This window comes from Acyrthosiphon pisum, chromosome A2 (genome assembly GCF_005508785.2).
Source record: "Acyrthosiphon pisum isolate AL4f chromosome A2, pea_aphid_22Mar2018_4r6ur, whole genome shotgun sequence".
Classification (NCBI taxonomy): domain Eukaryota; kingdom Metazoa; phylum Arthropoda; class Insecta; order Hemiptera; family Aphididae; genus Acyrthosiphon; species Acyrthosiphon pisum.
Genome location: NC_042495.1, coordinates 107,594,571 through 107,622,191, shown reverse-complemented (window position 1 = coordinate 107,622,191; position 27,621 = coordinate 107,594,571). Strand labels below are relative to the sequence as shown.

The following is a 27,621-nucleotide window of genomic DNA, read 5'->3' as shown; positions in this document are numbered from 1 at the left end:
GCTCAGCGTAAATGTGCTATGTTATGCACTTGTAAGATGGAGACAACAAATGCGGGTGTGGCGTCCTCTTAGTTATTATTTATGTGGTAGACAGTGTATACATTATTTAAAAATGATTTAGAAAAAAAAAAAATAACTATTTTAATGCTATAAAAATAGGTCTTATAAGGGTGATGATACAAATAATTTAAACCAGTATTTTTTTTTATTTTGACATTTTAAAATTCATTTATTTGTTGTATTTAGTAATCCAATTTCTTTTAAACATTCTTTAGCAGCTTCCATTTTTGCCAATTTTTTTGTTTGACACCTTGATGAACAGTATTGTACTCCATTGACCACTACCTACATAAAAAAAATGTAATTAGTAAAATATTTTCATGTACATTTTGAATACTTACAGTCATAATAAATGTTTTTCTATGACTAGGACCAGATTCGTCTAAGGTATTAAACTTAGGTATGTCCCACTTACGTTTTGCACAAAATTCATTTAATAATGAAACTGGATGTTTTCCTACAATAATAAATTATATTATGTATTAAGAGGATGCTACCCATGCATTTGTTCTCAGTTTTACACACGTACGACATAGCGAATTTTCGTTCACTATTTTTTTTTATAGTTTCAATAGTGTGTTGTTAGTTTTGATATTAGAGTGATAAGACCTATTATCAATTTTTTAGATAATAACATTATATGTGCTTGAGCTTTCGCTTTTATTTGATATTTTAATTTTCAAGCGAGATATTAGCATTTTTATTTTTTGATATTCCACATATCCATATCTTTCTTGAGAATGAAAATTTAGAAAAATTGGCAACGCTTTAGCACAGATAATGTTCTCACCTCAAAGTTTTATAATAGGTCAATTCACTCTAGTATCAAAACTAACAGCACAATATTGAAACTATTGAATGACAAATTGCTATGTAGTGCATGTGTAAGACTGAGACAACAAATGTCGAGTAGCGTCCTCTTAAATAAAGTTGTTTGTTCATAAACATGTATTATTCTGTTTGGATAATTTACCTTCCAGTGACAACACTGGTAGTGTTGCTTTTTTTGAAAATCTCTTGATTCGACTTCCTTGGAGTTCTTCTTCAGCCACCAGTCCTATTAGTACATAAGATAAAGCGTACTTAATATTTAATACCAATATTGAGAATATTATTTTATTTTTTACCTCTTTTATCCATTTTGACATCTAGTAAAAGTGGTTCTAAAGATCCTGATTGATTCTTTCCAAGACCTTCCCCTGGTTTCCACCCCATTTTTTGTAATAAATGAATCCCAATGCCACTGTTTACAGGAGCAGAATTTTTTAACTGGTCCTACAATTCAAAATTAACTACATTAAGCAATTAAGTTATGTGATTTGAAACTATCAATCATAAAAAATTTGTATAGTGTATAAGTAATAATTATTTTACAGCCGTTTTGTTTTCGGTAAAAAATATCTGTGTTGAACTGGATGATCATTGAAATCCATATAATGATGTATTTTCATTTATTAATTTTAATACTTACAAAAATACATGTTAAGTATTTTCAAATGCTTTTTTCCATTTAAAATAAAATTTAACTAAATACTATAAATGTACACACTGTCAAAGTGCATACATTCAAGTATCTATTAAAATTACCAAGGGGCTGCATCAGATATCCCATGAATGTTCAGCAGACGAACCGTCGTTCGATTGTGGTGTTGTTGATATAGCGCTTAAATATGTTAAACACAAGTAATACTGCCTGTAACAGATTTCCATTTGGCTTTCATGCACTTAATATGCATGTTTATTTAGCAATGTAGCAATTGCTAAATAAACACGGTTCAAAAGAAAATGTCTTGATATAAAATGTGTAAACCTTTCATTTAGAATAATTCAATTGTATAATTGAAATATCACATCAAGACTATTTCTTACAAATTAAATAACTAAACATGTCAATATGTCATTAAATGTGTTATGTTTGAATTGAGTAGATACTAAATAATCAACATAAACATACTGTATCTAATAAATTATCAAAATGTAATGTAATTTTTTAAGCTAAACATAAATATTTCTTGATTTTTTCAATAATCATTCTATTTTTATCTTTTATACTACCTTAAGAGTTAAGGTAGTATTTCCAAGTGGTTGAAAGCCCAATGAAAATTGTCAACATCGAATTTGAAGGAAATAATATATAGTGCAAAAATGTGTTATACCCACTGTATATTAAAAAAATAAAGAGAAATTGGAATATAAAGTTCCTATAAAATTTTACCTTTTTCACCCAGGTTTGAAATCCAGCAGAAAGTTCTGCAGGTGTTAGTACTTTAGCACCAGTATGACCAGTGAACTGTCCAGTTTCGAAAGACAACAATGAATAACTGCTATGTGTCTAGAAAATCAAACTTAAATTAATACCTTTAGTTAAATGACTTCTCAGCCACTTGGGCAAATAATCTTAATGTTCTCATTTACATAAGGTGTGAATGCCGGAATTTCAACAGTAGGTGACACATACTGATAATCCATAGGTACTATAGCATTATTTGGACTTGAAACAGGCTGAATAACAGGTTCCACCTAAATGAGAGTTTATAAATTATACCATAAAATTATAATAATTATAAGTAATCTTACAACAGCAACTTTTGGAGCCTGATAGCTATGATGTGGTTTATTAGGAAGTTTGTTTCCTTCATCAGGTTTAAGTATTTTATTTAATTTTGCAGATTCTTCAGGACCTATGGGCACCCATTCAGTAAGAGCTAAACTATGAGTTTGGCCACTGGATACAGGAAACTGTTGTCTCAATATATCTTGTCCGATAGTTTTTTCTTGAAAGGATTTAATAGGTAATTGAGTTGCGTTCTAAAAATATGGGTTGTAATTATATGTTAATTGATCTGATAGAATTCTAATGAAAACGCTTATAATTGAGATTTATTTACTCTAATATTCATGACTATATTAGGTCTTTCCTTGACCAAAAATGGATGGTGGAAAGGTTGTTTGAACTCGTCATCATCGGAAGAATAAGAAGAATCGTCATCATGATCCTTATCCTTTTTTGAAAGTTTACGACAAAAATCTTAAACAAACAAACTGTATGATGACATATATAATATTGTTACGTTAATTTTATATTACGTAATTTAAATTTATACTCATAAATATTAATAATTAAAAGAAAATTATAATGTTACTAAGCTAACAGCCTAGCAAAGTTTAATTTATAACAATTTTTGGTTCTAATAAAACATTTATGTATAAATGAAAATAAATTGTATTTGTAGAAATAACAAGACAGAATTATTTTAAGTGTTAGTCACAGTCTTGCATTTTTAAATTGTATAGGAAAATACTTTAAATTTGCATTACCTGTTAGTTCATCTACAGTTTTAGTGGGTACATTGGCTAAATTATCTTTTTTTACACTTCCCACCGGTAATACACCTTGTTGCACTAGAGACAAGGCATTTTTACGAGCAATTTTAAATAGTTTTTTTTTATCAATTTTTTCACTGAAAAAGAAACCTTGAAATTATTTAAAAAAATAAATAAGAATAAAATTAATTTACTTACCATGAAGGAGATGTATGTCTAGACCTAGAAGTTTCTCTAGATCTTGATTGTTTTCTTGTTCTACTATAATCTTCTGATCTCTTTAGCTTTTTACTATCCCTCGATCTTGAACGTCTAATTAATTTTTTATCTGGTGTTATAGATCTTTTATGATGATTGCTTTTTTCTTTTAATTTAATATCACTATCATTGTTTTTACACTTAGTGTTTGAGTCACTTTGGTTCTTTGAATTAGTTTGACGACTTTTGAAATCATTATGTCTTGAATACCTAAACCAATGTTGAACACAAACATTTAAATATCAATTCATAGGTATAAAAATATCTTTAATATGCATTCAATACAATTAAATGTATTAAGAGAATTGGGTTTATCAAAATTCAGAACCATATTCTGTAGAATATTTTCTCAAAAAAAATACTTACCTATCTTTGCTACTGTTTGAACGAGACCGACTATACTTCTTAAGTCGTTTTGGAGTACGTGATCTATTTCTACTTCGTGATCTTTTTTTTTTTTTTGATTTATGCTTTTCTATAAATTTTATTTATTTTAGGTAATTAATTGTATTAGTTTAACATTTTTATATAATATAAACGCCATAATTTAATTTATTAACAATCACCTTTTTTTTTTTTTATTTCTAATTGTGATAAATTACTTTGATCACTATTTTTACATTTTTCTGTTTTTAGTCGTTCTTTTTCTTGGACTTCATTAACTAATTCATGGTATAAACGACTCTCTTTTAAATCTTTAATGATGATTTTTCCATTATTTAGTCCTGTGGTATTAAGTTCTGAAAATTAGAAATATAAATTGTGTTTACAGAATTATAAACTGTTTAGTTAAGTAAATATATAATATTAGATATCACTATTTACTTGTTTGATTTGAATCATTTTCTGGTGTGTTCACTTTAATTTCATCTATTAAAGTCGTATCTATATGACAGTTCTCATTTTCATCGTGTTTAACGTCTTTGACCGCTTCACTTTTTTCATTAGCTGTATTCACAATCGTTTCCATGATCATATCTAAAGATACTGACATACCAGATTTGGCTTCTTCTAGCTTATCCTTCTTGAGTTTCAACACTATGTAATCGTCTAGTGAATTGGACCTTGTATGACGTTTTTTCTTTTTGGATTTCTTCGATTTTTTCTTGTGTTTTTTATGTTTTTTAGATTTATCATGTCGTTTGTGTTTCTTAATGGAATCCACCATCGACTTAGTAGACTTTACATCTGATTCAGGAACATAAGGCACTTTCTGCTCCAAAGAGTTGAATAGTTCCTTAATTATTGTATCTGATGTCTTCTCCATATGAAATGTATTAGTGTCAAATTATTTACTAATAAAGAATATACGAGAGGTAAGAGAAAACGTATAATAAACAAAATTAAGTCTTAGAAGTTAGAATAACGCTATAATTAGTAAATATTGTTATTACATTATATAACTAATAACACAAAAAAAAATAACTTTATAACTAGTTTAAATAATATAGTATCAATAATGTTCAATATTAGTTTTTATGATTTTAATATCATGGACATCGCATAAATTAAAAACATCAACAACTATCAACCATGACCATGACGTATAGAATAGAAAAATATAATATGTAAATATTATCATAGAACAATATATATGATATTATATAATGCCTGGGATGCTTTGTTATCTGATAATAATATTATGGTTGTAGATATATCTTGATGTTATACAAGTATACAACCACAGCATATTATGTGAAACCATTGACCTATTTATATAAATTATAAATTATAATAGGTTAAAGGGTGAAACCTTTGATCATAATATAGTATATAATCTAAAGGTGAAACCTATTATGTGATACAAGTACACAAGCATACAACCGTGCGTCCGTGCCCACTGTTCACAATTTAAGATGGTGATAAATGATTATAGTGAAAGGAAATAAGTAAAATATAAAATGGTAAAAGGCTCAAATGAAAAATTTGTCTATATAATACTATAATAGTTATTTCAAAAGTGTGCGAGATATTCTCAGCAACACGTTTATTTTAATTATAGCTCTAATTTCGTTTCAAAGATCATATGCCTGTAAAATTGACTTCTCCGTAGCACATTATGGTGATTGGTGAATATATTAACCCTTTGAAGTTTGAGGATCAGCTTTGGAATATGTAAATGCAATTCAGGGTGCAACTTGGGAATATGAATTGAAAAAAAAATTAAGAGCGTGGATCGTATTTTTCACTAACGATTTTTAGCAAAGACGTAGGTATAAACGCGTCTTTTCTAATTTCTAATTAGTTTTTTATTGTTTTTACAAAACACAGCTATACTCAAAGGGTAAAATAATATTATAAAACAAATCAAAATGATTATGTACAATTTCATCGAGTTGTTCTTTATTAGGTGCCTGATAAATTAGTATTATAGTTATTAAAGTAAAAACAATACAATTTAAAAATAATACTATAACTATGAATTTATGCTTTATTTTTGAAAACATAAGTTGCTTTCATTAATTTAAAATTCAACCGATTTCAAAACTGTCTTTTTCTCTATATTACAAATAAATTACTCTATAAAATGATTGTTTTCAAATTTTAAGAAATCAAAAAAAAGATTTTGAGGGTTATTTGAACTTTACTTTTTAGACCAAGGTAAAGATCCATTATTTGGTCTATTATACTATATATAAAAAATGGCACTAAAATATCTGCATTCTGTATTATATTTCGAATTAGAGGCTACTGACTTTCCATTTCCCAATTAATTAACACGCTGTATAATGCATGGACTAAAATATACCCATTTGAACTATAGGTACCTATCTTAGTCCGTGGTATAATCTATAATGTATATCATTATAATATTTATAATATCAGTTTGGAACCCGTGAATCCAGTAGTGGCGTGTTGGGGTTCACATTTTGGCAAAATTTCGTCGGCTCAGTTTTTGATTTTTGAATATATTTTCACTGTAACAAATAGCAATATGCTTTGAAATATAATATCTATTTGAAATTACGAGGTTTTCAAATAATATAATAGGTATCCATTTTTGTGGTTTACTTTTTAGCTCGTCTTAATTATATGCTTATAATATATCTATGGTTGTCCACACTGTAGCGTTTATCAACCGCCGGGCGCCGGCATTCGATTATTTGTTCTATATTTCCAGAAGATATGTTTATAACATAAACGTGAGATTATTTAAACATTGTTAAGAAATTAGATTTCTGGTCTCAGTCTCCGGATTTTGATGTCAGGAAATTTGGGCTAGATGGTACTACGGTGGTACCTGGAAAATTCTAAATCTGTTTTTAGACTTTAGAGATATTTTCCATTGTTACTTGTTAAATTTGTTTTGACGTTTTTAGTTTTTTACTGGTTACAGTCTATCCCGATTTGTAATTGAATATTGATGAACTTACAATAATTATGAATTATGTCGTTGTGAGAAATAATTAACACATAAAACTAACAGAAGTTTAACATTTTTTTTTTTTAAATATCCTGTCCGTGATACAACGAAACTCCAAGTTCTCGGAGGTATATCTTTTTTCGTGAGTTGTCCACTCGCCCAGTCAGCAGTCACCCAGTGCGATGGGTCGAAGGAAGAGTAAAAGAAAGCCGCCCGCGAAAAGGAAGGCTATTGAGCCTCTGGACACGCAGTTTAATTGTCCGTTTTGCAATCACGAAAAATCTTGCGAAGTCAAAATGTAAGTATCGCCGTCAATAGGTTTTCAGCTATTGCCATGTCGAAATGCAATACATAACTAATGCTATGTTATAATTGTAAAACTTATAGTAATTTAATGATACTCCTTAATCTGTATTAACCCATGTTTGTAGTCGTACACAATTTTGAATTAATAACACCTGTCTATGATTACATTATTGCAGGGACAAAAGTCGAAACGTGGGGAAAGTGTATTGTCGTGTTTGCCTTGAATCATTTCAAACGACTACCAGCTTTTTATCAGAACCAGTTGACATATATAACGATTGGGTTGACGCCTGCGAAGCAGCTAATTGATAATGGGTGGCTACAGAAACAAAACAGAAGTAATTATATGATAATGGTGTAAATCATACAGTTATCATCTTTTACTATAATAGTATAATATCCATAAACATATCAAGACTCATGTGTCGGCTTACATTTGTAATGTATTATTATGGAGTCCCACATATCTAATAATTTTTTATCAACTCGTTACATTTATAATTATAATAATGTTTTAGCCAATGTAGTCTTGTTTATTGCTACCAGATTTTCGGTAAAGTAAAATATCTTATGTTAACATATTATTTTAATATATTTTAAATAATACTCAATGTCAGTATAACTAATAGTTATTAATATTATGCCTTGTCAAATTTGAGTATTTCACATAAAAATTCTTCAGTATGTTTGGTATTTACTCTCATAGTCTCATTGATACATCATATCAATAATAATCAATATTTTATAGTACTTACGACTTCATAAATATGTATTTCATATTCAAGTATATTATGAACATAGGTACTTTAAATTAATTGCAGATCGTTTATAAAGATCAACTTGTTTGCTGCACTGTATATTCAGTGTTTGCTATGATAAAAGTGTACTAATCAACTTATTTGTATTATATCACTGTTTTAAGTTGTGAAACAGATATTTTTTTTAATAACTAAGTCTAACTTGAATTTATAAATTTATAGCTCTTATCTCATCATTCATCACTATGTTAAAGTACTTTTTATCTTTTTTTAGATTAAACAACAAATTGATGCCAAAACAATCTTGAAATCTAATATATTAAGTCTTTTTTTCGAAGAAATATGTCAATATTGTTGTAGTCACCCTACACAACTTATAAAATGATATAATATAACATTTTAGTTTTATGTAATTTTTATTTTAAATATCTATATGACTTTATTTTCATTATAAGAATTATGGTAAACTTGATCTATTTTTCTATAGATTTCTATAGAAAAACAAATTGCAAATTTTATGAAATAAATTAATATTAGGTATTGATTTACAATTTTTCGATTTGCCTGTGAATAAAAAAATTATATCTGTACCTAAAAAAGTATTTTGTATATTTTTTTAAATTATATATTTTAGTATTTTGTTATTTACTAATAATTGTCATTTCTTTTTAAATTTAAAATATCATCACATTTTAAATAAACTTTTCTAATATAACCAAGATTAATTATTTTTCTATTTTATAAATTTACGCCAGATGGCTTTTAACACAGGTATTGACAATTTAAATAAAAATATATATATAAGTAGATATCACAGTAAAATAATGACAAGTGTTAATTTAATAAGAGAGACAAAACAAAAGAAATTTATATTAATGCCAAAGATCAATATTATTATTATTTAAAGTATGCATGGTTCTGACTAAGGGATCGTTCATTTAAAAGTTGGATCTTGAAATGGGAAAGAGGAATGGCTCTTGTGATCTGGTATGAACACTTGGTACACGTAAACTTGTACGCTCAAGGAGTCTGGATTTGTCAGCTTCCATTGAAGTAGGTTGAACAAAATTAATTGGTCCGTGTTTTCTGACTATTTTCTAGTGAACAGAGTTTTAATATTCTCATGGCTGTCAAGTAGTTGTTGTGCTAAAGGTGGTAAATTTTTAGTTGAAATAAATTGAGATTGAACTCGTTTGACAAGTTTCATCTTGACCCGAAAGAATAGATTCCAAACTAATAAATAATAACTATCAATCTGTAATCTAATATTGATCTAACAATGAACAATATAGATACGAGTATAAAGCAACTAAATTATGTATTGAGTTGAATTCAGTTGTATGACGTCGATTAAATCCTAAAATCCTTAGTTTCTTGCAGGAAATATAATCTATATGGGATCTAAAGGATAAAGTTGTGAGCATAATATGAATGCAAGATCTTTAGTGTATAGGACCCACATTAGAGGTGTCCCGTTAAGAGTATAATATTGTAATATATAACAGTTCTAAATCTGAAAAAGGACATGAATTTACATTTATCTTCATTGAGTTAGGCTAAATCATTTTACACCAGATTATAAAACTATTTAATGACAATTGTTGAAGGTACCCTAGCAAAGAGCATAGTATCGTCAGTGAATAGTAAAATACAATAAGATGAAGAATTTAGAAAAAACTGTACCTGTTAATAAAAAGGTTAAATAATAAGAGGGATAAGTGTCCGCATTGGGGAACCTTGGATGTTACCTTGAACATTTTGGATGAAACACCAAATAAATTCATTTTTTGCTAATATTTTTACTTTTGTTTTTTATATATTTTCCATTTGTTTTTTGTTCCATTGTATTGTTTGCTTGCGTAACTGTTATGTTATTTTGTTCAAATATATTATTAAAATATTGTATTGTACTATTGGGCTCCAGCCCATTCATAAATAAATAAAAAATTTAAAAAAAAAAATTGACAAATTGCCATCTATGAGTGTTATGAGTGGAACCATGATTAGAGAGGATCTCCATTTCCTAAAATGTCAAGAATGTGAATTATTAAAATATTGTGAGTGCGTGTTAAAAATTATGATTTATAATTTAGTATTTTTATAAATTGTCATATATTTTTGAAACGTAAATAGTCTTGAAAATGGAAATTTTATAAAAAAATCAATTAAGTAGTTATATATATTAAAGAAAAAATCAAAAAACAAAGTTTTGGACTTATACTCTGTTAAGAAACGTAGTTTGCGCCAACCAGTTTTTGTCGGGCTGCAGTCAGGCAATACACATTTGTCACTCCCACTCAGTCAATTATCTGTATACCAGCGTCTTGCCGTGTAGTATTGCCTCGTCCCTGCACACAAGTCGACCGCCAACTTTATTTCTTAACTTGATCAGAGTATAGGTATGTTATCTTTATTTAATAACTTTTCAAGTCTGAAAATTAAATTAAATTTTAACTAGGAAAATATTGTTGTTAAAAAACGTAATATTAATGATGTTATAAATTGAAATATAATTTAGCGGTTGATGTAGAGCGACATTCACTATCTTTCAACTTTCATCAGTGATTGATAGCATAGAAATATTTCATGAAGGACTGTCGGCTGAAAAAATATTGCGTGGAGGTTAGGTTAGGTTATATTATCTTAAATCTTAATAGTATGCAATTGTAAATAATATTATATGAAATAAGTTGTATTTAGTTAATTAATATGATGGTCCATAGACTCTTTAATAGTAATAAATAGACCATGACAAAAATATAGATTTACACATTTTTATTAGATAATTAACAATATTGGATGCAGAAAAAAAGGTTAGGTACTAAGACATCATTTATAAAAATAATATTGTATAACAATAAAAAGTTAAGAGAATTAAGAGATTTACATACAAATACTGAAAAACTGAATACAATGTATTAACTGAACCAGTGGCTCCCCATACACTCCCTTGTCCATTCTGTCTGACACAACCAACACCAAGGAAATGAACACCGTGTACATACCATGTGCATACATCCTCCTTAAAAAAAATAAAGGAAATAATATAATATATAAAATACAGAAATAATATAATATCTACCATCTCGTTCGGTGGCCGTACGGCATTTTGGACAAGGTTTTGTAGAAACTTTGATCTTTACTTTGCTTGCGTCATCCCATTTAGACTAAAATATTGATAATTAAATTATTTTTATTGAGTATATAAGATATTATTATTATTAATCAATATTGTATATTTGTATACCTGTGAAACTAGCTTAGGGTCAACTGAATAACCAGTAATATCGATAATTAATTGCTCTTCTTTTGGAAGACATTCACCAATATGATAACCTTGGAGACATTTCTTACAAAACACATACTAAAATTTAGAAAACAGTTCACTTTAGAATCTTTTCTAAATGAAAATTCCTGTAAACAGTATTACCCCGCATCCATTAATACACGACACTTTGTCACAGTCATCATCGACAAGTATACCTGCACCACAATTGGGTTGAGGACATAAAACACCACCATTCTTGAGCACATATTCTTCAGTTGCAAACCTTTCATACATTTCAAACTAAAAAATATGTAAAAACTTTAGAAAATTTAATGTGACATAAGAACATAATGTATATTCTGTGTATGTCAATAGCAAAACCATGAATATGATATAAGTAAATGATTTGTTGTTAATTATAATAGCATTTAAAAATACAATAAATAAACATTTAGGCTATAGGTATATGAATATTTGGGTATTATCAAAAGAAGATAATTCTCATACTCGTTTGATTTTGTCATTGATATATCAATCCATATTACATTGTTACATGCTTAATGGAACTTACATGATCTTTGCTTAACACTTTAAAATGATAGGGCTGGTTAATTAAACTATTAGGGCAACCAACTGGGCATGGTAGTGTGTAACCAATATTATTATCAAATACAAATCTTCTTTCTCTAAGTCGGCTAACTGCATACTCACAAAAACATTCTAAGCAGGTTACATGGCCATCATCACATGGATATACAAATACTTTTGATCTATAAAAACATACAATAAGTCCTTACCTTAGAAATAGTAAAATAATATTACCTGACATCAGTACAAGCTAGACATTGAATATCATGCAAATTATTTCTAATTAAATGTAGTGCCACTGCTTCATCATTTTCACCTTTGGTAACATGTTCAGAACATTTGAAATAAAACTCTGACCATCCTACTTCCCCGTCCTTAGAATATTAACAATTGAAAAATAATAACAAATCAATGGCATAAAATTAAATTTAAAAATACATACTGTACATTGAGATATCTCACAATGTCCTGTAATTCTTTTAGGTTTGAGCACATCATTCCAATTTTTTGGGTCACCGTCCACAGTAAATGCACCACTCTTACATTTGAAACATCTCACACGGATTTTGCCAACGGTTGTATTGGCACAAGGTGAAGTGCAGTACACATAAAAGTTTACAGCTGCACGTTTTGTATCATCAAACTCTTCGTCTTCTTCTATGCATGTAGATACACGTGGCTTGCGTTTAAACGACCTGCGCCTGGACTTAACAGCATGTAACACAGTCTGTTCTGCTAGATTATACTCTTCCAATAATTCCGAATCTTGTAGTTCTTTGCCGGCAAATATGATCATCAACTACGAGAGCAACAGCATAAGCCGCGAGTGGAAGAAAAAAAATGATACGCAGCAATATAATATATGACATAATGAGTATAATGAGTTGCAAGCAAACCTCTTCGGGGGTCATGCCCAACTTGGGGGCGACAAACTCTTTGACGTCCCGGACTTCCCATTTCGGGTCCAGACCCACGGGCACAACAGTGCCGGTGTTGGTCTTAACAAATATTAACAGCGAATTCGTGATGCGCCGAGAAAATATCGTGTCTAGAACACGGCGGATGAAATTCAATAAGCAATCCAACATATACATCATGTACTCGGTTTACGGACAATTTATCATCGTGAAAATGTATTTTGTATTCATATTAATAATAATATTGAGATAAATAATAAATATCGTCAATCGGTCGCTGCTATCATGATTTATTATTTTTAAACGGTCAAACCGCGGGGTCATGCGATAACAGACATGTGCGACAACGTTGAGTCGGAAACTATTAATTGCCTTCGGTTCTATTTTTCAGTTTATCGTTTAATGCTTCAGCCTTCTTTAACCGTTTGCCGCCGAATTTACTTGATGTTCCTTGGCCCGTGGTTTATTTAACTTTAAATGCTTGTATTTAAACGTATGTATCTTTAATAGTCATTAACTACTATTTCAAGTATTTTGACCCAGCCAACAATTTTTTTATCGATATTTGTAGACATAAACCTAAAACAAATGAAAAAATGCATATGCCTATAATAATTATAGTTGTACATTTGTTCCACTGAATACCTTGTTGAGAGTCTAATAATTGTTGTACCAATTAGCCCCAATTGTCTACGAGAAGTCGAGAAAACAACATAAAATAGTGGTTGAAGTTTATTTTCTGCTCCACTAAGTGACGATAGCCACTACAAAACTCTTACATAATCGTAAAAACAATAAATACACTCAAAATCTAGCTCCACTCAGGATCTATAAACTATAAAATAATATGAATATTATCTATTAGGTATACATACAATAATTAAATAAACGTACGTTGAATGTATTATATAATAAATCAAAGTTACCTACCTATAATAAATTAGACCCCGTTGCATATTATATTTCTATAAATCACTTTTAATGGATCAATACCATGCTATTAGGTATTTAGTTACTTGTACCTAACCTACTTATTATTATTAGGCAGACTATTTAATAGGCTATTCAGAGTACCTAATATAAATATTATTTCAATTTCCATAAATTGCTAATAAATGTATATTTTAATATTAGTAATAAACATTTATGATAATTATTATGATTTATAATCATTCTCGATATTAACGCGAGTAATAAAAAAAAATATATCAATAATAGGCTACATTGTGTAATAAAATAATTTATATGAGGATAATATGAATAATAAATATAATTTAGGTATGTATTATGTGCTTAACCTTAAAATAATTCCACACAGCATTTGGAAATTATAATGTTCTCACAGTCCCGCCTATATAGTCTCCCAGGTCCAGAATATTTCAAAAGCATTATCATTTTCTTATTACTGACTATAGTCTTGAATACCGACTTGAGTCTTAAATCACATCAGCAAATATTATTATTTTTCTACTTTTTGTTATCTCCACATAAAATATTATAGACGTTCCATACTTCCACAGCTATATACAAAGGTTCGTAAGCATACATTACCTATATAAAAAAAAATTTTAATGCCAAAGGACATTTTTGAAAAAAAAATATATTTCGACAAACTATTTTGAATTTTATACTTGAAAATCTTATTTTGAACGAGTAGATAATTAATTTTAAATTTATAATGACTACTATTATTATAAATTACTACCTATTTATTGTTAATGATAACTGATGAATAATCTATGCTGCTACGCCAATACTGGTAATACTACTGTCTACTATAATTATAGTCTATAATGATTAATAAGGCCGATAATCTCGAACTAGTAGGTACGTTGCAATCGTTACACTACATTTTAGCACGTATTAGACATAAATACATAATACACTATACGCGTCTATACATAAGTAGTAATAAATAGCCAAAAGATACTAAATAAATATACCAATAAATAAATTTATATATAAAAGATGTCTGAAGTGTTAAACACTTAAAAGTGTATAAGCATTATAAAAAATAATAATAAATAGCGAATAACGAGCGAATAAGTAATTACCACGATTTATAAAATCTTAAATCGTGGTAATTACTAATTACGATGTTTTCAAAAACGCTTATTAATAATAAAAAGTAATAAAAACCTACCTTGTAGACGTGGTTACACTGTAACCTTGGTCTTAAACTTTTATCATTGACAACTCGGAAAAAAATCCATAGATAATGGTTTATCACGCTCAACATTGAACATCAACAAAACTGCGGCTTTTTCATTGCAAAGAAACCGCGATTTATAATTTTGATTTATATTTATTTTTATTTTAGTCCGGGTTCAAGTGCCGCGATGAAAGTTGGCTGTACAGACGGCCATTATCTCTTTTAATGTTATTGAAAAAAAAGTAAAAATGAGCAACCTTTTAGTTTACAGAACACTGTTAATAAAATTCGCGTTTTCGTCGTTACTAATTTTCTTGCACTTTCTGTACGCGTTGTATTCGTGGCTCGTCGATCAGACGATATTCAAACAGCCGGATCCTTGGCAGAATCGTTCCATCAACGGATACAAGAAGTATCGGTTGAAAAAGTTGCCCAACCATCTCGTGGTGTCCGTATGCCAAGAGGAAGTTTTCTACGAATATCTGGCCAAGTTGCTTGCCTGGGCGTTGTTCCTGGAAGTACCTGTCGTCAGCTTTTATCACAACGAAAACGGTAACGTGTTAAAATTGAGTTTTTAAGCCCACAGAGTTTTTTTTCACGAGTGATGCCAATGATGGTAGCTAGTCTATAATTGTTAGCTCTGATGGGCCAACAACAGTGTTATAAAGTATTTAAGTATTGGTATTCAAATACTTTATCATGAATTATATACTTATTTAATAATATTTTAAATACTTTCTATCAACAAGTATTTTGAGTGAATGTTAAATTTCGTTTTACTATATAGAATACTTTTCTTCAAATATTTTCCATATATGGAATTGTAAAAAGAACTTCTTATATTTTTGTATAACATGCCACTGCTAGTTCGACAAAGGATACCTTCACATCTACTAATTTGAACAAAAAATATTTTTGAAATGTAACGATCTAACAAGGTTGAACTTACAATTTATTGATACAATATGAAATATTAATTTAAATTTATCTTAAATATTTTAAAACTTTCATCGATAAAATGTGTTGATGACTAATTTAAATTTGAATAAATCAATAATAAAAATAATTATTAATAAATAATATGGTGGGTATAACTACAAATTTCCATATTATAGTAGGTACCTACCTACCTATTAAAATGTAATAATAATCATTTATAAAATATACCGAATAATTTAAATTAAATTATAAAAATTTCTTAAAAAATGTACTGATACCTATTTAAAATTAAGAAATATATGATAAAAAAAAATATACGTATACTATAATATAATTATATACATTATAATAAAGTATTTTCTTACAACACAGGTCAACACATATATTTCCCCGCTTGCTCTATTAAAATTACAATATTGTTGTAAATAATATTAAAATATGCACTTATTTATGAAAATTAATCTTGTATCCACCCTCCCACTCATGTTGGATTTAGATCGGTGCCCCTGAATAGCTTCGCCTGTAATACAAGTGTACAATACTACAATTTATTACCTTATACTTAGTCATATTAAAATTACTGATTTGTTTTTTTGTAGGTATATCTCCAGAAGAATTATTTTTTGCATTTAGAGATCAGTACAGTAGTTTGTTGACCAAAGTCAATTGGGGATTAGAATTCAATGATAACATCAAATTTGAATCAAAAAAATGTATTAATGGTAAATATTATTATTGAATAATGCTTTATATATTATGTTGCAAGTTTCTTGGATAAATTGTTACTAACAGTTCCATGGAATTTATTATTCAAACAAATATTACAATAACTATATATATTTGTATACTTCAAGGATATAAATGGGAACCAAGAATTGAAGTCAACATATTGACATCTAAACATTCTAAATTACAATTAGTAAACGCTTTGCGAACTGTGTGCAGCACAGAAGAAGAATTCTCAGACACTTTAGTCGAGCTTGCGATTAATAAAACATTCCCTATGGTTGAACCCGATTTGGTTGTAATCTGTGGCAAGTCTTGTACAACATTTGGTTTATTACCTTGGCACACTCGTGTCACTGAATTTTTGTGAGTTAAATATTTAGACATTTTAAATTTAGTTATAACTCGCATGCTGTTGCATAATCACACATTAATTATTCTGTTTTTGGGTTCTAGAACATTGAAAACACATTACAATGTTACATTTTTAAAGTTTTACAAATTATTGGAACAATACAGCAGAAATGAACAAAGATTTGGAAAATGAAGTCATTGTTATATTTTGATAACTACATTTAAGTGTAAATAATAGTTTATTTTGTTCGTCAATTGTGTAAACATTGTTATTAAAAGGATATTTGTTTCCTAATAAATTATTTATTAAAATCAAATCAAATTTATGTACGAATATGTTTCTAGATATCATTGAGAAATGATTGGAGTTAAGCAAAACATTTAGCCATGTATCATAAACTGCACTGAAATAGTTATATTTATTAACCAATAACTCTCAAATATATTCAAATTTGTAGATATATATAATTTAGGGTGTTCCTTATTTTTCATTTAGGATTTTTCAAAATTACCCCTCCCCCCTCCACTAAAAAGTTTCATGCAAATACTTTAATTTTAACCCGTGCCACAAAAGTTCTAGAGTTACAAAAATAGAAAATTTTCAATATTATAAATTTTTTTGATATTTTTAAACATAACTAGAAAAAAAAATGTTAAAAAATTTATTAAGACAAAATAGAAAACTAAATTTACTACAATTTGTTTCATATATAATAGTTTAAAAATATTTTAATCCAAAGGTTAAGAAAAAAATAATCTTAAAAATTCAGATATTTTCAACTTAACATACAAATAATTTTCCAAATATTTGGAAATAGTAACATATAATAAGGGGTAACTTGAACATTTTGCATTTTTTTTTCCTTAATCTATACCAGAGGACCACATAAATATAGATATAATGTAATTCAGGGTTCAAAAAATTTGAGATTAAAAACATTCTAGGTTTTTACATAATATTTTATTAAGCAAAGCTTATTTTTTTACGCATCTCCCTTATACTTGGCCCCTTCCAGATAAGGCCTATGATTGGATAGATAAAAATTTAAACAAGCTAAAAAAAAAAACTATGTTGAACAGAATACACTTTTAGACTTAATGTAGCGAATAAATTAGTCCCAGTGGAAGTTTACCATTACAGAAATCGATCAATAATCATTATTTGTTTTACCAATTAAGTAATTCTGAATAAAATATTAACAATGTTCTGAAAAATTATAAGTTTATTTACTATGGTTATTGTGTATTATAGATTATAATTGATATAATAACCTAATGTAGAGCACTTTTAGATTGACAATTTATTAAGTGATAAAGTTAATAAAATGTACACAATTTATAACATAAAAATAATCATAACTATTTATTATCAAGTTCTAATCTGAGTCAGTAGAAAATAAATAATAAAATGCGTTTTACTGCAATAGTGACATAAAATGTCAGAAATAAAAATATGGTTTTTCTCAAAAAAAAATTTAAAGAGCATTAAAATGAAAAAGTTATTGATTTATTTGTTAAAATTTGTATGTATATAGGTAATACTACTTATTTTTAATAAATAAATAAATTATAGATTTGCTATTTATAAGATGTGTTGCATGCATTATGGATCTGTAAAATTAATTTTAATTTAATGATTGAGATTAGAACATAAGTTTTCAATTTTAATTTAATATTGATGAGTACACTAAATAAAAAATAAAATGTGTTATATATGTTTATGGTCTAATTGAACATTTTAATAAATTTATTAAGAACTAAACCTAAAATTAAAAAAAAAAAAAAATGGTAAAATAAAATAAATTGAATGAGTAATATCAATAAAATAATAATTAAGAATTTTAATCTCTTAAAATAACAATTTTACCAGAAAATTATTGTCTATACCGATCTTTATTAGTTCTTGATTCATTTGAACTAGAAGAACTATTTCGTTTGCTTTTATACTTTCTGGAATATGAATGACGTGATAGTGGCGATCGACTTCGTCTTGATCTAAAACTATGTGGAGATCTTCTATAATATCTTGAATGTTGCCTACTACTATGTATTGAACGCGATCTACTTTTATTTCTAAAACGCGATCTCTGTTTTATTTTTACACTATCTTTTAAAATTTTTTTGTTCGAAGATTTTGATTGACCTTTATCGTTTTTCTTATAATTATATATTTTACTATTAGTATTATCGCTTTTCATACTATAACTACTACTGCTTGACAAACTAGAACTTGATGATCTTTTGGATTTAGATTTCTTTTTCTTCTGTCCATTTTTAACATTCAAATCATTAAGTAATTCATTTTTGACTATACCATGACTCTTGTCAATCTTTTGGTTAGATACTGCATCTTCATTATTCCCTGAAATACAAGATTATAGTATTTCATTATTCTAAAATAATCCTAAAATCAATGAATTCAATATTAAAATTAATATATTAATGTAATCACATAATATAGGTATAATAGTTTATAGGCTATACAATATACTTGATATTGATATTAACAAAAAAAAACACAACTAATCCCAATTACTAAATAATAGTTAATTATTTTAAAAATCAAAAATCTTATTTATTTATTTAATTTATTTTTAACTCTGGAATATTGAATACTAAACTACAAACTTGTTCAATATACACATTTTTTTTTTTTTTTATTAAACTAATAAAACATAATTTTACCTTTCGTCCGAATGTTTTCCACTACCTGACTACCAATATCATTAATTTCTTCGCTCATCTTGACACTGTTATCAAATTTAGACCTCACAAGTTTTTCTTTATCTTCTAGTTGATCCAATTCTTTAAGTATCCTTGCTTCAATATTACTGAACTCACGTTGACGTTTCAATATTCTTTCCTAATTATGATATAAATTATATATTTTTTTCAATTATGTTTGAAGATCAAAAATGAAATCAATCAACCGAAGAAATAAATTAAACATATTATTTACTTGAATAGCTTCATCAGAATCTTGTTTTAGTTGCCTATGACCAGTTGAGTGCTGTTCTTCGTCGCTTTCATCTGATGACTCAGATTCTGAACCATAAACTCCGAGCCCTTTAGTAATTTTTTTTATTTATAACAAGTTAAAATACAAACAAAAAGTATTTCTAGATGATGTATAACATAAAAATATTGGTTAAAATTAAAACAATATAAATAGTACAAATTATCAATATATAATTATTGATTTGATTTATGGACGATTGTCTATAACTTCACAATAAGTATATATTTACTCAGATTCATGTAATGGAATAGCACATTAATGTAGAGTTGTATATTAAACAGTAAGTTATATAATAATTTCAAAAACTTACCTAGCTTACCAGCTAATGATGTTTGGCTTTGATTTCCTTGAATATCTGTTATATGGCATATTATTGTAATAATGATAATACATTTAAAAATATATAAATATAAATATAAAATAAATATACCTAATATTTTATTCATATATTTAATTACTTACATACTCACGCTATCAAACTATTTTATGAACAGAGTTATAATTCATTATTGATAAATATTACCTGTTTGTACAGTAGTTTTTAACACCTCTTTAACTACACTTAACATCATATCATTAGTAACGTCCATTAACAATTTTGTTAGAATTTTTCGTAGACTTAACATCTGAAATAATTTAATTCCAATAGATTTATTACTATAAATATTTTAACATAAAAATTTAAGAAACAATAACTTAAAAATAATTTTTTTTTTGAATACAAGTAAATGTTAAAAACTATATTACCGTATCTTCCCAGATTTGAGCTTTAGTCTTACGTGGAATGAGAGGAGAAGGGTCATTCTGTACAAACTCAGTTTTTCTAGGTTCATTGATGTAATTGGAAGACACGTGTTCAATATCATCATCAACCATTTCAATTTCATGATCAAAGTTAATTGGCGACTTAAAAAAACATAATTATCAAAATATTTTTATAATACTGTCAAGTCGCAAATCGCGATAACTCGTAGTTGGAGAAAGATAAAAATTCACTTTGAGATATCTAAATAATTTATAGGAAAATGAAACGCAATTCAAGTTGTCAAGTATTTTGAATTATCGCGACTTGACCATATTAAAAACTTGAAACAAAATTAATAAAAAATGTTTTATACATTGGGCAATTCTCGAATAAAATTTTCATTCATTGAATTAGAATAATCAGGTTCAACAAACGATTGTTTTTGTTCAATTTTACGTCTTTTTTCTCTTTCCATTTTTTCAAGTCCCTCTCGAAGCCAAGCAGGCAATTGCTTTCTTTTTGCCGCATCTGATTATAAATTATAAGCCAAAAATATTGTGTAATGTAACAAAAAATGATATTATTTTGTTGCAGATTTAGTAATTTAATAATATAAAATCATACTTACCAATAAATGATGGATCTTGAGTTTTATCATCCACTTTGGAAATCACATTAAGTTTATTCCATTGATCTGATTCAGAAGGCGGTAGGACTGTAGTATTAGGCCCTGCCCAATAATTCTAAAATAATATAAATAAGTAAAAATAATTTATATTATTTAAATATTAAAAACTTACATTAGATGGAAATGGTGTGTTTAGCGTCATCATTGAGAAAGATGGAGGTGGTTCGGATAATATAGGAGGTACAAAAGATGGTGTAAGTGAATTAACTGATTCTATAATTGGTGCGGATTTAGTTGGCGGAGCTGTTGAAGTAGATGGCCAATTCAAATTTGATTGTTGTTGCTGCTGACAAGTCCATGTATTCCAAGTTCTTGGTTTTTCAATATTATTTCCTAGAAAATAAGTGTAGTAAAAATATTACTTGTAGGTATAAAGATTCCCAATAGTTTGGTAAATTACTAACTTGTAACAGGACTCGCAATATTATGATCACTAAACATTTTATTTGTTACTGCTGCTACATTTGAAAAATTCTGAGGTAATACATCTATATGCTGACCAAGTTTGTGCAAACTTTGTTCAGAAAGCGGGGTCTTTACTCGTTGTCCAGAGTATATGGCGGGTGAAGTTTCTTTCATTTTTATCCATTGTTGAGCCAAACTTGCCCAATCCACTAAAAGATATAATTTTGTCTTAAATCTAACCTTTACGGCACTGTTTACTGTTGATAAAATGTACCTTGTTCATTTGTCATGTTTTTATAAAATGTTGGATTCATCCATTGGTTTCCATAAGCCATGTTTGATGACGATGGATCCGACCACATTACCACGACAGCTATTGAAATCGAGTGCTCAAAACAATGTTGTCAAGTTCTAATTTCAAAGCTGAATTTTTATAGTTAGTGAAGAATCAAAACTGTATACCTGTGGACATTTTAAACATAAACAACGACTTTTACTATGTCATATACGACAACAACGAGAACAATTTTAAGCCTGCCTTAACCTACCCAAATTAAAAATGTATTATTAACGAATAGTCAAAAATTATGTCGTGGGCCGTCAATTACGTAAACAATGTTGCAACGCGGTACATGTCGTCTGGTACAGTATCTTTTCGATAGTAGACTTAAAATTAGGTCAGTTAAACTTTACTCAAGTTAGGTACAATTGGTTTGGTCGATACGTCAAGATATTGTGTATGTGCGCTATAGTGTAAGTAGAGTACTAAGCGTAACTGATAACTACCAAGTTCTAAGTGGTAAGTAGCTTGTTTTACCTAATTACATACCTATTATATAGTTGTTAGTAATTCAAATAGGTATACCACTATACCACAGACTATATGAATATAGTCAAGGTGTATTTAGAACTAGTAAGACAGTAAGGAAAGGAAGTGGAATTATATTAAAGGTATCCGTCAAAAGAATTTTTATAATAATATGTAATATAGTGTATCGGCGAGTTCAATTTCGGCCAATGTAGGAATATTATAAATATAGTATACACCATGATTTCGGCCCTCTAAGGGTAGCTAGCGCTCATGGTGTCAATCTCAACTGGTGTAGATTTTTCATTCAATTGATAAGCGGAGTGTCGACACCTGATAAATACACCTTGGACAATATTATATTGTAATATTATTAATTATTATATTGTGTTATGTTACAAGCAAAACAACTACCTAAATGAACATCTTCCATCATCTATATCTGGGCATTATTGTTTGTTAAATACTTGATAATTCACATAACAGTAAAATACAATGCTTCGCAAGTTGACTGTTATTAAAAATCAGTTACATATAAAGATATTAATAGGCATAATATGCAGATATTATAACCATTATTATACATTTTTTTTTAGTCATAATAGGAGAAATAGACTTAAATTATAACTTACCAGCCTTGGTAAAATACAACACAAACAAATATAAATAATTCACAAACGCTGATATTTAGGATTATGTTTACATAAATAGTCCCAAATATTGGGGTGTCTTCCTATTTGGCTTAGTAAGGTTCTATGAAACGATTCCAAATAGTTGTTGGTTCGAATGGCTGGCCTTCAAACGTACAATGTAAATGAACATTTATTTTTTGGAATTTAAAATGATTACCTATCCATATTTATTAAATATAAACTACCCAAAAACTTGCTGAACCTATTTGATCGAACCAAAAGCGTTGAATGTTACCAATTAAAAAATTATGACGGCGTTCCGAAATATGGTCATATACTGGTTTAATTATTCAATTATAGCATGAAACCTATCACTCATAGTAAAACGACATTCCTGATGTATTTCTACAGGACGATGAGGCAATGCTAAACCCTAAAAATGATCATTCAAATTTGAAAGTCTGAATTAGGTACATACATTTGAGTGCCTTAAACATAATAACTAGAATAAGATAATATTACCATACGCAGAACTCTATAAGCCTCAGGGTTATTTTGGAATAATAGGAATACCTACACTATTTAAACTCTTTCGGCAGTATCGGATAACGGACTAGATAAAAAATAATTATACCTAATTATAATTATTACAGAAAGCATGAGGACTTAACATGACATTACTTGACAGAAGTGGGACCAGCAACCACGAAGTTTACTTTCAGGAAAAATACTTTTTACGGCAGTCATTAAAGCTCTTTCATAATCCGTAATAATAGTGAGTTGTCCATAGTTTATAATGGTAGTACTCTTCTAACTACTCTAAAAAATTACTTATCAAAATTAAGTTAGTTGTTGGATCATAAAATATTAAATAAGGTATGTATGTACCTTAAATAAAATTGGACACACTGGATTAGACATCAAAAAAGGAGCTGACCAATTATTGTACAAAAAATAAAATGATATGTTAAGTTTAATTGTATCGGATATATTTTAGATTTTAGATTTTGAGCGGATCGATCGGACTGTATTGATTTTACAATAATTATGTGTGTTGTTTAATTTTTTTAATTTTTTTGTCTGTGTAAACGATAGGTATCCGTAATAAGGATTCGATTTTCATATAATATATGAAATTTATAAATATAAAATTATTAATTATATTATAATTCTATTGTGACAATTATTTCTTTTTAACTAAAATTGAATAAAATATTTTTTCAAAATTATAAAAATAGATTAGGCATGTAGTAACGTTTCTCACGAAACAACCATCGTATTGGGTTATTCTAAAAAACATGATATATAAAGGAAAAGACACTCATTTCAGTGTTTAAGTAATTTTTTGAGTATATTTAATATTTTTATATAATAAATATTATACCAAGTAGGTACTAACTACATAAATACAAAATGTCGTAAAAACATGATTTTTTATTACTAAATTGTCAACTGGTTTTGCGTACCGAAAATTAAACATGCATAATGTATATATATTATTATCCAGGAATATGTCATCTTCATCGCCATTTCTGAGCTGAATTTAATACAAACATATTTAAAAATATAATATACAAGAAATGTTAACAGATTTAAGTTACCTATATCGAATTAACGCACTATACACTAAACAATATTTTACCGTACATTATCTAACATGTAGGCGGTATGGAAAAATATACTATAATGATAATATAATGCAGGTAGGTACACCTACGTCAAACACTGACACTATCTACGGAAGGTTTATTTACTTTTAACTTCACGAGATAGCACTTTGTAAGAGACAATAATACAAATACAATTGAACGAAAGTTCTAGGCACATAATATCGGATCTTCTGTAAAATCTATTCTCTCACCTCGCTGTGTCCGCAATCTACAGCAGGTAGATTGCCTACCTGCTAATTTACTGTTCGCATAACCATAAGCGAAACTCACGGGCAACGCCACGCGGGATGGCTAAAAATTAAAACATTATATGATTTTGCTTCTATACCTACGCACAGCGAATTATATACCCAAAAGGAGTTAATTAATCACAATTTTTTTCCCTGGAAACGCATGGTTATTCAGCTAGTAATAAATTATATAATTGAAAAATAAACCAATGAACTTAAAATGGTTCATGCAATGAATAATTTATTATGATATAAATACAAAACAAATACATAGTTATTAGTTATGATACAGAGTGTTTTTTTCTATTTTATAATAATAGTTATATAGAAAAAATTCACAATACGGTGCAACAATATCATATACTAGAATCACAGATTATGATTTTCATATAATCTGTGCTAAAACAGCCATGGAGGAGCTAACCTAATCTGAATACAGAGCTCAGAAATCAGCAGATAAACACAATCGTCCATATTTGTGAAAAGGGACAAAGGGTTTCTTCGTCCGCTTGTTCAGCTGAAGTAGAAGTTATAGCTGCAAGTGAACAAGTGGACGAAAAAACGCTTTGTTCGTTTCCACATTGATGGACGTTTGCGTTTCTTCGATAATTCGCCTGTGCTTTGTTCCTCCGTTGGCGTTCTAGGATGGTCTGGTTGAACCGTATTTTGAATTCTTTCTTCGTCATCCGGGACCGCCTCGGCTTGCGGCGACTCACCGCGACAGTTACTGCCCTGCGCCAATATCACGTGATCCGTATGTTGAATTCTTTCTTCGTCATCCGAGACCGCCTCGGCTTGCGGCGACTCGCCGCGACAGATACCGTCCTGCATCAATACACCAACGTGACATGCCGACCGCCGACGATATGTCAGGCATTGATCTACATCGCCTCTTTACATTCAGCCCGGCGAAATCACCGCGGCAATTCAACTTCACAAAGTTTGCCGACCAATTTCTAAAGTCGGCGAAAACTTTTTGCATCGACAGTTGCTCTGCGGACGGCGAGCATATTTCGGCTTCTGGCATATTATTACTGTTTTCTGCTGCAATTGTCGACATGTCTTATTATTACGTTTATAATGCGATCAATTCTCTGTTCGGAATATTCTTCATTATTTAGCAGTAGGTAATAAATACAATATTGAATTCTTATACGGAAACTTTTATGATGTAAATAATTATGTTTCAAAAACTATATACATATTGTACTGCCATAACAACGTATCTATTATCCAGTTGGGATTAACTAAACAAAAAGAAAAAGAACAAAAAGAGGTTATATATAATATTATAAACTGTCATCAAAATTTCAAACACTTATAAAACGGTAATGTAACTTTTACTAAACTTCTTTTTATAATTTATTGGTATGAATATTATGAAAATATTAAAATAATAGAAAATATAGAAAATTAATTGCCCATATATTTCAATATTTAATCTGCCTAATTTGATCAAGTCGATCCGTAACAACTAATACTTATGTAATAATATGTTGTATAAACGTAATTTTAAAATTAATGTTAATACTTGCCCTCCCAAACATTCTCTAAATTTTGTTTTAAGCTTTTTCAATATTACCAAAGTAAGGCTTTAGCCCCCCAAATCTCAAACACTATTTGCGCCTATATAATAGTATAGTGTATAGCACCAAAACTGACGCTCATATTTACTCTGCAAGGTGTGCCCGAAAATACAAGCTTACGATTAGATTTAATGTAATATAATTATTATTATTATCTACAAAATTACTATTACAAACAGAAAATATTACAATTATTAGAAGCTGCAGATATTAGGCACTTACTACTTAATATATTAGTATAATATAATATAATATAATATATAGGTATATTATAGAAAATTATTACATTTCGGTAATTAAAATTAAGTAGAAAAATACGTTCCCATTTTATTTTTACACGAAAATGGTTTTATTTATTTTTAATGCAAAAAATATTACAATACCGTCGTCGAACCGTCTGGTAAGCTTAGGTATACCACTATACCACAGACTATATGAATGTCATATAGTCATATAGTCTGTGGGTATACTAATATTCAGGTATACATTATTCATGAAGTGACAAGAAGTAAACATTAAGTTACTTCATGGACATAATATTACAAAAGATATATTCATAATAGGTACACAGAATAGATTTTATAGTACGTAATATGTTTATATGTACGATGTACGGAACTATATATGGCTTTAGATCATATTCTACGATACTACGATGAAATATAAATAATAATTAATGATATTATTATACATATGACCTATGGTCGGTCGGGAGCACGAATGTACATCCCACCAGTCAGTTGAACCGTTCTATGGATATACTAAGGTGGTGATATGCCCGTGGTGCATATCACAGATTAATTAATATAATAACCACGGACTAC

The 27,621-nt window shown here is 28.4% G+C and overlaps 5 protein-coding genes across 8 annotated transcripts; 2 read left to right on the top strand and 3 right to left on the bottom strand.

Annotated features, from left to right (window-relative positions):
- Positions 1-198: 198 nt before the first annotated feature.
- Positions 199-5,200, bottom strand: LOC100161769 (protein SON). Of its 2 annotated transcripts, XM_001952612.5 has the most exons (13): positions 4,468-5,200; positions 4,209-4,382; positions 4,009-4,117; positions 3,583-3,852; positions 3,379-3,521; positions 2,949-3,088; positions 2,638-2,868; positions 2,476-2,580; positions 2,276-2,392; positions 1,188-1,335; positions 1,034-1,117; positions 402-517; positions 199-345 (listed from the first exon to the last, which is right to left on the bottom strand). In XM_001952612.5, the coding sequence occupies exons 1-13, from the start codon at positions 4,907-4,909 to the stop codon at positions 226-228; spliced, it is 2,199 nt and encodes a 732-aa protein (XP_001952647.1). In that variant the 5' UTR covers positions 4,910-5,200; the 3' UTR covers positions 199-225. The 2 variants fall into 2 exon arrangements, with proteins under 2 accessions (XP_001952647.1, XP_008185303.1); XM_008187081.3 differs by lacking the exons at positions 199-345; positions 402-517; positions 1,034-1,117 and adding an exon at positions 1,648-1,753 and having other exon boundaries at positions 1,195-1,335.
- A 1,569-nt stretch (positions 5,201-6,769) lies between these two features.
- Positions 6,770-12,628, top strand: LOC100574680 (transcription elongation factor 1 homolog). 2 transcript variants are annotated; one of them, XM_008187083.3, is made up of 3 exons: positions 6,770-7,304; positions 7,489-7,650; positions 12,410-12,628. In XM_008187083.3, exons 1-2 carry the CDS (start codon positions 7,189-7,191, stop codon positions 7,619-7,621), a joined length of 249 nt encoding a protein of 82 aa, XP_008185305.1. In that variant the 5' UTR covers positions 6,770-7,188; the 3' UTR covers positions 7,622-7,650; positions 12,410-12,628. The 2 variants fall into 2 exon arrangements, with proteins under 2 accessions (XP_008185305.1, XP_029345281.1); XM_029489421.1 differs by lacking the exon at positions 12,410-12,628 and adding an exon at positions 8,345-8,780 and having other exon boundaries at positions 6,773-7,304.
- On the bottom strand, positions 10,221-13,125 carry LOC100166503 (E3 ubiquitin-protein ligase parkin). 2 transcript variants are annotated; one of them, XM_016806255.2, is made up of 9 exons: positions 12,823-13,125; positions 12,369-12,725; positions 12,161-12,300; positions 11,910-12,108; positions 11,501-11,638; positions 11,318-11,434; positions 11,153-11,237; positions 10,962-11,092; positions 10,221-10,501 (listed from the first exon to the last, which is right to left on the bottom strand). In XM_016806255.2, the coding sequence occupies exons 1-8, from the start codon at positions 13,021-13,023 to the stop codon at positions 10,989-10,991; spliced, it is 1,341 nt and encodes a 446-aa protein (XP_016661744.1). In that variant the 5' UTR covers positions 13,024-13,125; the 3' UTR covers positions 10,221-10,501; positions 10,962-10,988. The 2 variants fall into 2 exon arrangements, with proteins under 2 accessions (XP_016661744.1, XP_001951752.1); XM_001951717.5 differs by lacking the exon at positions 10,221-10,501 and having other exon boundaries at positions 10,747-11,092; positions 12,823-13,124.
- Positions 13,126-15,102: 1,977 nt separating this feature from the next.
- ACYPI27127 (nogo-B receptor-like) lies at positions 15,103-17,326 on the top strand. The gene is given in 4 exon segments (NM_001246030.2): positions 15,103-15,547; positions 16,534-16,656; positions 16,789-17,026; positions 17,117-17,326. Coding segments are annotated over 4 exon segments (756 nt in total). The 5' UTR covers positions 15,103-15,243; the 3' UTR covers positions 17,208-17,326.
- A 1,481-nt stretch (positions 17,327-18,807) lies between these two features.
- On the bottom strand, positions 18,808-23,266 carry LOC100574343 (arginine/serine-rich protein PNISR-like). Its single transcript, XM_008187084.3, has 12 exons — positions 22,420-23,266; positions 22,146-22,333; positions 21,871-22,080; positions 21,579-21,799; positions 21,407-21,521; positions 21,152-21,306; positions 20,781-20,939; positions 20,557-20,659; positions 20,344-20,388; positions 19,974-20,080; positions 19,700-19,877; positions 18,808-19,376 (listed from the first exon to the last, which is right to left on the bottom strand). The coding sequence occupies exons 2-12, from the start codon at positions 22,231-22,233 to the stop codon at positions 18,889-18,891; spliced, it is 1,869 nt and encodes a 622-aa protein (XP_008185306.2). The 5' UTR covers positions 22,234-22,333; positions 22,420-23,266; the 3' UTR covers positions 18,808-18,888.
- Between the last annotated feature and the right edge of the window lie 4,355 nt (positions 23,267-27,621).